We start from the raw sequence: 11,317 nt of genomic DNA, 5'->3' as shown, positions 1-11,317 counted from the left end.
GGCAAATGCAATGTTAGCATTCATGTCAAGAGGGCTAGAATACAAGACCAGGGATGTACTTCTGAGGCTGTACAAGGGTCTGGTCAGACCCCATTTGGAGTATGTGAGCAGTTTAGGGCCCTGTATCTAAGGAAGGATGTGCTGGCCTTGGAAAGGGTCCAGAGGAGGTTCACAAGAATGATCCCTGGAATGAAGAGCTTGTCGGAGGAGGAACGGTTGAGGACTCTGGGTCTGTACTCGGAGTTTAGAAGGATGAGGGGGGGATCTTAATGAAACTTACAGGATACTGTGAGGCCTGGATAGAGTGGACGTGGAGAGGGTGTTTCCACTTGTAGGAAAAAACTAGAAGCAATGGACACAATCTCAGACTAAAGAGACAATCCTTTAAAACAGAGATGAGGAGGAGTTTCTTCAGCCAGAGGGTGGTGAATCTGTGGAACTCTTTGCCGCAGAAGGCTGTGGATGCCAAATCACTGAGTGTCTTTAAGACAGAGATAGATAGGTTCTTGATTAATAAGGGGATCAGGGGTTATGGGGAGAAGGCAGGAGAATGGGGATGGGAAACATCAGCCATGATTGAATGGCGGAGCAGACTCGATGGGCCGAGTGGCCTAATTCTGCTCCTATGTCTTATGGTCGCTCCGTGTGGAGTTTGCACATTCTCCTCGTGTCTGCGTGGGTCTCACCCCCACAACACAAAGATGTGCAGGGTAGGTGGATTGACCACGCTACGTTGCCCCTTAATTGGAAAAAACAGAATTGGGTACATTAAATTGTTTTTAAAAGCAACAGCTTGATTTTTAAATTCTCATCATTGTTCAAATCCCTCCATGGCCCCACACTTCCCCATCTCTGTCACCTCCTTCAGCTCCACAACTCTCAGAGAGATCTGCATTTATCTAATTTCAGCCTCCCATGCGTCCCTGATGTCAATCACTGACATTAACAGTTCTGCCTTCAGCTGCCTGGGGCCTGAAAACTTTGGAATTCCCTCCCTGAATCTCTTTGCTTCCCTCTCCTTCGTTAAGACCTTCCTAATAACCAACTCTTTGAGCTTTTGGTCACCTGTGCTTATGTAGCATGATGACACTCGTGTAAAGTGCCTTGGAATCCTTTATTATATAAAGGCACCATATAAAAACATGTTAAAATGTTAATCTTCCATATTGTATGAAGAATTAAGAACAAGTGCAGTCTTCAGATAAAGTGGGGGTTCAGGGTCAGGTGTAATTCGGTCAGTAAATAGTTACATCAATAATTCACTGTTTTTCATATTTATTTTTAAAAATAAATTTAGAGTACCCAATTATTGTTTTTCCAATTAAGGGGCAATTTAGCGTGCCCAATCCACCTACCCTGCACCTCTTTGGGTTGTGGGGGTGAGACCTACGCAAACACAGGGAGAATGTGCAAACTCCACACGGACAGTGACCCAGGGCCAGGATTCGAACCCTGGCCCTCAGCGTCGTAGGTAGCAGTGCTAAACACTACACCACCGTGCTGCCCCAAGTTCCTCATATTTCTTTTTTTAAATAAATTTAGAGTTCCCAATTATTTTTTCCAATTAAGGGGCAACTTAGCATGGCCAATCCACCTACCCTGCACATCTTTGGGTTGTGGGTGTGAGACCCACGCAGACACGGGGAGAATGTGCAAACTCCACACGGACAGCGACCCGGGGCCGGGATCGAACCTGGGACCTCGGCGTCTTGAGGCAGCAATGCTAACCACTGCGCCACCGTGCTGCCCCAAGTTCCTCATATTTCTACAATAAATTCCTATGTCTACTTTTAGAATGGAAACTGCCCCATGTGTATGTCTCACGCTGTAATGACACCCACCAGCCAGCAGTGCAGCACCTCCACAACCAGGAGATAATAAAGTTACATAAGTTTCCATTCTAAATATGGACATAGAAATTGACAATGGCAACAATAGTGAAAGGAAATGCCCGTAGATGCAATACTTTTATTATAGATAAATATACATTAGATGCCTACCAGCTGAAAAGAATATTTTGTACTTTAGTCAATAGCCACTCCAGTTAATACTTCACAATTACTTTGGCAAAACAGAAGGTATGGCAAGTTGTGTCTTCCATGTAGTATTTTCATTATTATCTACATTATTTTAAAGAAACATTAAAGGCACAAAATTAAAACCTACAGTTTACAAGAGTGAATCTACAGTCTTTCCCACTGAAGTATACATTTCCATCGAGCGTGAAATTTGTTTTCAATCTATTTTAAAATATACAATAACTAAGCAGAAACCTGCTGTGAATTAGGACACAGTGAACTGATCGCAGTGTCCTAACTTCGCCAGTAACACGTCCTGCTTCACCTCGTGTCGACCTGCATGAATAGCTCAAGGGTTGAGCAGGATCAAGTTGATGGCTTATTGTTACCTGCACAGAAGCGGCTGTTTTAATATGAATAGCGTCAGGACCTTGCCGAGAATCTGCTTCACTGCTCAAGACAATCTTCAAACTCACAAGGGGTTTTTCCTCGCAATGGAACATTTACCCACAAACCACTGAGAACAAATTTGCAGTGTCACCTCTAAATTTACAGACAAGCGCAAATGTGGCTTTAAGCTAAACATCAGTTTAAAGAGTCCTCAACCTCTATTGGTTAGACTTACTCCCGCTTACTTCATCCTCACTAACGGTAATTACAGGCTCAACGTGCATTTTGAATGAAAATTATCCATGTAAACATCATGCTGTAATGACACTTGTCCACCAGTGATGACGCTACAGTGCCTCTGTGGGTAGGAAGTTGTAATTACAGCACTAAAAACTGCATTGAATTTATTCAACATTCAATTTTTCCACGTTGGAGACAAGTTGCAACTTTAGTGCGAAATGAGGGTTAACAATTTTAAAATCACGTGCAATGTGTTGCACAGCCAGGTTCGGTATATTTTGCTTGGTCTGATTCCGATAGTGATCGCCAAGTTTCCAACAATTAATTTAATTTTTTGCTGATGTGGGACATTTTGTTAGTTTTGCAAACACTCAAAACATGAATTTATCTGAGCAGTTGTAACAAACTTTGGCATCTTCCATTTTGCTTTCCTCAGTCAAAGATCTGCACAGTTTAGCAGGTGACCTGCAAACTAATGTATAATATACTGAAATGACCGTCCCTTTTTTCAAAAAAAATATTAAACACAATGTTAAATTATCTGTACACAGGTCACTGTGGACTTGCCACATCGATCTGAGTGATACGCAACACAGAAAGGGTTGTCAGAAACTGAGAAAGCTTCAAATCGAAAACTTGTCCCTTTTGAATTCAGAAACATGTTCCTCATTCCCCCTCCTCCAGAGAGAAACACTCTGACCGTCAGCTCGTAGTTTGAGACCATATATACTTGGGAAATAGACTGTATAATCCTTCAGTAAGCACATGTTAGAATCGACTTTTTGGAGACGGTTATTCGAGCACAGCAGCAGTATCATCTGCAGATAAATACCTTCAGGATCTGGTTATAACACTCTGCAGCTTCTGCATACACAAGAAAAGCCAATACTACTACTATCCTGATGGTATGAGGTCATCACATTAATTTACCTTTCCAAAAATAAGGTTAGTGATTAGAATACAACAGTTCACCAGTGTAGGCCGTCCAGATCTAGCACCCCTGTACTCGGTCTTTCAATGTTAAATATGAGAAAAGTCCATTTCCAATTATTCTCATTATTCAGTTGCAAAAAGTCAGCTTTCTGGATTTCTAAACCAGAGGACCTGCCAAGCGCTGCAGTTATAGATCTTGTAATGCTTCTTGACCTTGCTCTGTGATGATCCCTTCCTGCTCTGCCATTGCCCAAACTCCACCAGGTCCCTGAAATTGTTGACGATGTATATCTCCTCGTTTATCCCGGGAAAATAAATTAAACCTGGGCAGGGCACAAAAATTAATGACTTTTATTACACAGCAAAGCATCATTTATTATTCCATGTTCCACTCTAACTAAAAGTGGAATTCAATGGAAATCACCTGTAAAATAATTTGGCATAAAGCAGCACAGATTTATTTTTTCAAACAACTTACATATCCCAGAACACTAATCGTACAATAATTAAAGTTAGAAAACTTAAATAGCCTCAAACTCCATGAAAAAAAAACCTGAGAACAAAAATGCTGTCCGCCTTTCTACTGCAAGGGTTTCTCAAAGCAAAGCCCGTCTCGGTTCAAAATGTAAGAATTAAACAGCAAGCGAGGCCATTCTGTCCACCATGTCTGTGCCAGCCCTTTGAATTGAATTAGCTGTCAAATTGGTGCCACCTTCCACATGCTCTTCCCCACGCTCTCTGCAGATTTCTCCTTCTCCATTATAAATCCAATTCTGGAAGCAGATTCAATAATTCAGAGAGAATTGGATAAAGGAGGAAACAGTTCATTCTTCCAGGGAAGAACGTATGGCTCGGGGGGTAGGGTATGGTGGAGGAAAGAGAGGTTGGACAAATTGGATATTTATCTCAAAGAGTCAGAACATGAGCTGAATGGGGCGGCACGTGGCACAGTGGTTAGCACTGCTGCCTACAGCGCTGAGGGCTCGGGTTCGAATCCCGGCCCTGGGTCATTGTCCTTGTGGAGTTTGCACATTCTCCCCCATGTCTGCGTCGGTTTCACCCCCACAGGCTAGGTGGATTGGCCACACTAAATTGACCCTTAATTGGAATAAGAGACATTTGGATACTCGAAATTTATTTTTTTAAAAAAGAACATGAGCTGAATGGTTTTCCTCTTGTGCTGCAAGATTATATTGTTCCAACCATGGAGTTGCTCAGGTGTAGTTAGGGGTCAGTATAGTTGTGATCTTTGGCTTCTAACATTGCCTGTCGCTTTAAGGCCCTGACTCAAGTACTCCATGTTTGGAATCCGCAGAAACTGCTCAAGTTAATTCCAGATCAGTAAATTGTTTGTAAATTTCAGGCCCAGGTAAACAATTTGTCTGAAGGCAATTAACTGATCACACAAGTTTTAGAAGGACCAAGTGATGCTCAATGTATTTGCCTAATGCTAAACTGAAGCTCTGACCCTCTGAAGACCCAAAGTCCACCTGCTATTGAACATAGGAACACAGGAATTAGGAGAAGTTGGCCATTCAGCCCTTTGAGCCTACTCCTCCACTGAATCAAATCCTGGCTGATCTCGTCCTGGTCTCACATCCACCTCCCTACCTGTTCCCCAAATCCCTTTAACCCGTCTTTTATCAGAAATATATCGATCTCCTTCTTGAAACCATTTAATGACTCAGACTCCACCGCACTATGGGGCGGCGAGATCCACAAATTCCCCACCCTCTGCGAGAAGTAGTTCCTCCTCATCTCAGTTCTAAATCTACCGCCTCTCAGCCTATATCTGTGACCTCTCGGTCTAGATTGCCCCACAAGGGGGAATATTTGGTCTACATTTACTTTATCAATCCCTTTTAGTATCTTATATATCCAAACTGAGTAAACGTTAGGTGAGGTCAGAGTTTAATTGCGATTCAGAATAGAAGTGCAAACCCTGGAATTTATTCTATTTCCAAATAACGTGGCGATTGGTGAAGATCACACTGAGGGAACACAGCTTCTGGCTCCTGGCTCAAAATTACTGTTTCGTTCCACTTGTATAGCCATAGAAATGTAAATGAATTGCTTAAAGTGTGCTGTGTAGGGAAGAGTGCTGGTCAGCTTTAGGCTGCATCAGGAGAAACATCCAGTGTTTAAAAATAGTTTTGCATCTGTAACAGGCTGTGATGTGTAGAAGGTGCACATGGACCATTTTAGCATTTTACAGTCAAGATATCATAAAACAGAGAAAGAAAGCCCACCTTGTCTGTGTCACCTCTTTATATTGATGTCCAATTAGTCCCCTGCTCTACTCTCTTTCCCTGTTGTTTATTTCCCACTGAAGTGAAAATGGTTTGAACTGAAGTGACTCACAATAATTAGTGATTTCCTGCTGGCTAGAGAATTCAGAAAACCGAGGTGAGGTATCAGCCAGTTAGAACTGAGATGGGGAGAAATTTCTTCATTCACAGTTGTGAACCGTGGAAATTTTCTACCCTAGGGGATTGTGGGTGTTTAGCCATTGAGTAAATTGAAGACTGAGATGGACAGATCTTTGCACACTTGAAGGAACCAATCGATAACAGGCAATAGCGTGGAAAGAGGTGTCAAAGTTGATGATGAGGTGCTCTCATTGAATGACAAAGCAGGCTCAAGGGGCCAAATTGTAAGAAAGAACCATCAGAGTGATTCCTGGGACAGTAGGATTGTTCCATGGGGAGACATTGAGGAGACTGAGCCGATATTCTCCAGACTTTAGAAGAATGTGAGGTGACCTCATTGACGCGCACAAAAGCTTACAGAACTCCATCAACAGGGCTCTTGCAGGAAGGATATTTCCCCTGGTTTTGGGCGGGCGGGGGGATGCACAGTGTGGCGGTTTGAGAGCCAGGGGATAGGCTCAGAACCAGGGGTAGACCATTTAGGGCTGCAATGAGGAAGAATTTCTTTATTCAGACGGTGATAAACCTTTGGAATTCTCTACACCAGAGAGCTATGGAGGCTCAGTCATTGAGTATATTCAAGAGAGAGATCGACAGATATTAAAGATATCAAGAGATTATAAGAAAGGGGTGATAAATTATGGGGGGTAGCGGGATGCAGATTTGAAGGCATCAACAAATCAACCATGATCTTTTTGGGTGGGTGGAATTAAAGGTCAGCACAATTGGCAGACTAAAGGGACACCCTAATTATCACGAGGAAACTGGGTAGCGACCATGTTCAGTTGTGTTCTATTCTCTCGGGTGAAGCTCACACGGCAGTAGGTTTGTTCCAGACTCGTGGATCTTATAACATGGAGATGCCAGCAAGGTGTGCGATCTGTGCGATTTGCCATCTGCTAGTTCCTGAGGCTGGGATGAAGAGAGGGAGGGAGGGAGGCAGATTCCTCCCAGAGAATGGCTGGTGGATAGTGGGAGACTCCCAACTCCAAACCTCCATCCAATGGGTGAATGGTCTTGGCTGCCAAGGGCTCATGTGGTTAGGTTTTCAATGCTGCCAAAGCAATGGTCTCAAGCTGAATTGAGGCTAATGGAGACGAGCTGAATAGTGTCAGAGGGAGGGATCTCGCTCATGGCTCTCATCACTTTAGTCAAAGAGCAATGTCTCCATGCACAGTCAGGTATGATCAGGAGAAATACTCATCTCTGTTCTTCTAGGATATCCTTCAACTGGAGCCAGGCACAGGGCTTAGTCCTGGGCTTGGAGATGGAGGCAAAGCTGAATGGAATAGGTTCTTGAGATTTATGACTTCAATTCATTCACAGATCCACAGGCCTGGATGATGATGCAGGCTCCAGACACCCTGCCTTCCAGCTGCCTCTCATCCAGATGAGGAAATAGAGGGCTCGTCGCAGGTTGGCACAGAGTCAGGAGGAGCAACGGCTTGAGCAGCAAGAGGCAGCGGGGCCTTGAGAAGGTCACGCTGCTGGTGAACAGGGACACTGTAACAGTGAGCATTGACCTAATCAGGGCTGTATTGCGGTCGGTGCAGCTACCTACAGATGAGTGAAAGGCCTCAGAATGTCCAGGGAATGTGAATGCTCACATCTGGCAGCTTGACTGCAGAGACCTGGGGTGGGGGAGGGGCATCACATTAAACGTCTTTGCCAGCAGCTCCTTCCAGGGCTCCGCCGGGGACCTGTGTACATGCAGCGAGGTGACAGCTGCCCCGTTCAGTGCCGATATGGCAATGCTGCCTGGATCCGGAAGGGCTGGCCCCTGTTCAGTGCCGATATGGCAATGCTGCCTGGATCCGGAAGGGCTGGCCCCTGTTCAGTGCCGATATGGCAATGCTGCCTGGATCCGGAAGGGCTGGCCCGTTCAGTGCCGATATGGCAATGCTGCCTGGATCCGGAAGGGCTGGCCCCTGTTCAGTGCTGATATGTCAATGCTGCCTGGATCCGGAAGGGCTGGCCCCTGTTCAGTGCTGATATGGCAATGCTGCCTGGATCCGGAAGGGCTGGCCCCTGTTCAGTGCCGATATGGCAATGCTGCCTGGATCCGGAAGGGCTGGCCCCTGTTCAGTGCTGATATGGCAATGCTGCCTGGATCCGGAAGGGCTGGCCCCTGTTCAGTGCCGATATGGCAATGCTGCCTGGATCCGGAAGGGCTGGCCCCTGTTCAGTGCCGATATGGCAATGCTGCCTGGATCCGGAAGGGCTGACCCCTGTTCAGTGCTGATATGGCAATGCTGCCTGGATCCGGAAGGGCTGGCCCCTGTTCAGTGCCGATATGGCAATGCTGCCTGGATCCGGAAGGGCTGGCCCCTGTTCAGTGCCGATATGGCAATGCTGCCTGGATCCGGAAGGGCTGGCCCCTGTTCAGTGCCGATATGGCAATGCTGCCTGGATCCGGAAGGGCTGGCCCCTGTTCAGTGCCGATATGGCAATGCTGCCTGGATCCGGAAGGGCTGGCCCCTGTTCAGTGCCGATATGGCAATGCTGCCTGGATCCGGAAGGGCTGGCCCCTGTTCAGTGCCGATATGGCAATGCTGCCTGGATCCGGAAGGGCTGGCCCCTGTTCAGTGCCGATATGGCAATGCTGCCTGGATCCGGAAGGGCTGGCCCCTGTTCAGTGCCGATATGGCAATGCTGCCTGGATCCGGAAGGGCTGGCCCCTGTTCAGTGCCGATATGGCAATGCTGCCTGGATCCGGAAGGGCTGACTGCAAGAACTGTGGGGTTTGCAGCAATCTCTCAGCTTTCCCAATTGACTAGTTGCCATAGAAACTAGAGGACTTAAATCTGTGACTTTACTTCTACAACAATGTCATTTACATTCCAGGTTTGGCTACTTTTGAATTCAAATTTACCAATTTCTTAAATCCGATGCATTAAAAAGCAAGCAATAAAACACAGAGAAAGGCACAGGTCAAAGATTAGCACACCCAAAGGTGCAGGTTAAAGGTCAGCACACAGAGAAAGCCAGGGGTCAGAGGTTAACACACAGAGAAAGCCAGGGGTCAAAGGTTAACACACTGAAGACAATATGGCTGATTATGCAAACAACGTGCATTCAGTGTTCTGATTGGCTGATTTTAAAACCCTTTGATCAACCCATCAGAATGATGTAAGTAGAGGTCAATGTCATGCAAGAAGCTAAAAATGGGAAGATAATAAAATAAATGATCGTACAAGGGAAACAAGTCTTCTGATTGGCTGTAATGTGGGATCATCTGGAATCAATCCAGCTGCTACCATTGGCATTATGGCAGTAAAGATCCTGGTCAAAGAGTAACAGACACACAGAATAAACAGCAGGAAACAGATCAAACAGATGCTCATTCCAGTACAGCACAGCAAGAGATTGTGACTGAACAAATGCGCCTTTGAAAATTACACCCATTACGAAGACAGGAAACCCTTCTCTGCATTTTCCTGTGGTGACCCCACTCCAGAAACCTATACTTTCTACAATGAGTGACGAATCATCAATTCCAGAGGGAGGGAGAGAGAATGAGTTACTTACATTGTACAGAAATTCATACCAGTGGTGAGATTTTCGTAAAATGTTGGAAACTGATATGGGAAAATTCACATAATTGGACAAACATGAACATTTCACAGTCTAGAAAAGTGGAATAGGTACAACTTTAAATTGTCCAAACATATTAGTGCATTATATATTTAAAAAAAATATATTTAGAGTACCAAATTATTCTATTTTTTTCCAATTAAGGGGCAATTTAGCGTGGTCAACCCACCTAACCTGCACATCTTTGGGTTGTGGGGGCGAAACCCACGCAGACACGGGGAGAATATGCAAACTCCACACGGGCAGTGACCCAGAGCCAGGATTGAACCTGGGACCTCAGCGTCGTGAGGCAGCAGTGCTAACCACTGCGCCACCGTGCCGCCCTTTAGTACGTTATATTAAAGGGAGAGAGAGAGTTTATCTCTTTATGGTGAAGTGTACCCGATAACACAGCGGGGCACCCAGCACAGTGCAGTAAACGCTGCAACAATTTAGGGCACAATGCAACATTCAAACTCAGTCACTAAGATAGAGCAAGCAGCAGGGAATCACCCATTTGAAACTGCCTTGGAGCAGTTTCAGAGGAGATTTACTAGACTAGCCTCTCAGCCCCAAGTGCTCAGTTATACGGAGATGGTTAAGGAAGATGAAGAAGTTATAAAGGATTCTGTTGTCCGGTTGCGGCTATGACCAGCTAAGTCGCACGTTTGGCTGCTCCTGCTACAAAGGTGTTTTCGGGCCGATTGGAGGGCCCCAACGGCGCTGTAAGGACAAATCCCGGTGGGGGAAGGATCCCTGAAGAGAACCAGACCAACTTTATGGTCGGTACCCGGAGTGGGGTGGTAAAGAGAGCAACAGCAGCTCCCAAAAAAAAGCGGGGGAAGAAGACCAAAATGGCGGCCGGTGGTGCACCCGAGGAATGGAGGAAATGGGCGGAGGAGCAGCAGGCCGCTCTCCTGCGCTTCTTTACGGAGCTGAAAATGGAGCTCTTGGAGTCAATGAATGCGACGACCACCAGGCTGATGGGAGCCCAGGCGACCCAAGAGGCGTCGATTCGGGAGCTGCAACAGGAGATGACTGCGAGGGAGGAGGAGGCCACGGTCCTCGTGGGAAAGGTAGAGGTGCACGAGGCACTCCACCTGAAATGGCAGAGCCGTTTTGAGGAGCTGGATACCCGAATGAGGCGGAAGAACCTGAGGATCTTGGGCCTGGCAGAAGGCCTGGAGGGGTCAGACCTCCCGGGATATGTAGCAGAAATGCTGATCTCCCTGATGGGGGCAGGGGCCGTCCCTTCGCCCCTGGAGCTGGAAGAGGCCTACAGGGTCATGGCTAGGAGGCCAAGAGCAAATGAGCCCCCGAGGGCGGTGCTGGTGCGGTTCCAGCGACTTAGCGACCGTGAAAGAGTGCTGGAGTGGGCCAAGAGGGAAAGGAGCAGCAAGTGGGAGAATTCGACGGTGAGGGTCTACCAGGACTGGAGTGCGGAGGTGGCAAAGCGGCGGGCCCGGTACAACCGGACGAAGGCGGTGCTACATGCAAAACGGATCAGGTTCGGAATGCTGCAGCCAGCGCGCTTGTGGGTCACCTACAGGAACCAACACCACTATTTTGAGTCCCCAGAGGAGGCGTGGGCCTTTGTACAGGAAGAGAAACTGGACTCGAATTAGACCCAGGGGATACTTGGCGGCCGTAGCCGCTCGGGTACTTTCAGCTGAATTCTTTGTTTGGATTTTGAACTCTTGCTGTGGTTTTTCTTCTGATGTTTTTTCCCCCTTT

The 11,317-nt window shown here is 46.6% G+C and overlaps 1 protein-coding gene across 3 annotated transcripts in view; it reads right to left on the bottom strand.

Annotated features, from left to right (window-relative positions):
* Positions 1-1,954: 1,954 nt before the first annotated feature.
* The window catches only part of rilpl1 (Rab interacting lysosomal protein-like 1), a 78,366-nt gene continuing 69,003 nt past the window's right edge, over positions 1,955-11,317 (bottom strand). Inside the window, exons 7-8 of one of the 3 annotated variants that reach the window (XM_038799909.1) lie at positions 9,205-9,292; positions 3,767-3,904 (exon numbers count right to left, since the gene is read on the bottom strand). In XM_038799909.1, the coding sequence (XP_038655837.1) occupies positions 3,899-3,904; positions 9,205-9,292 (94 nt within the window). In that variant the 3' untranslated portion in view covers positions 3,767-3,898. Of the gene's footprint in view, positions 3,905-9,204; positions 9,293-9,536; positions 9,589-11,317 lie in introns of those variants that run through there. The other 2 variants (XM_038799819.1, XM_038799994.1) reach the window with 2 other exon arrangements.

Source organism: Scyliorhinus canicula, chromosome 1 (genome assembly GCF_902713615.1).
Source record: "Scyliorhinus canicula chromosome 1, sScyCan1.1, whole genome shotgun sequence".
NCBI lineage: Eukaryota > Metazoa > Chordata > Chondrichthyes > Carcharhiniformes > Scyliorhinidae > Scyliorhinus > Scyliorhinus canicula.
Note: the sequence above shows the minus strand (reverse complement) of the source record. Positions and strands in the feature narration are given on the sequence as shown.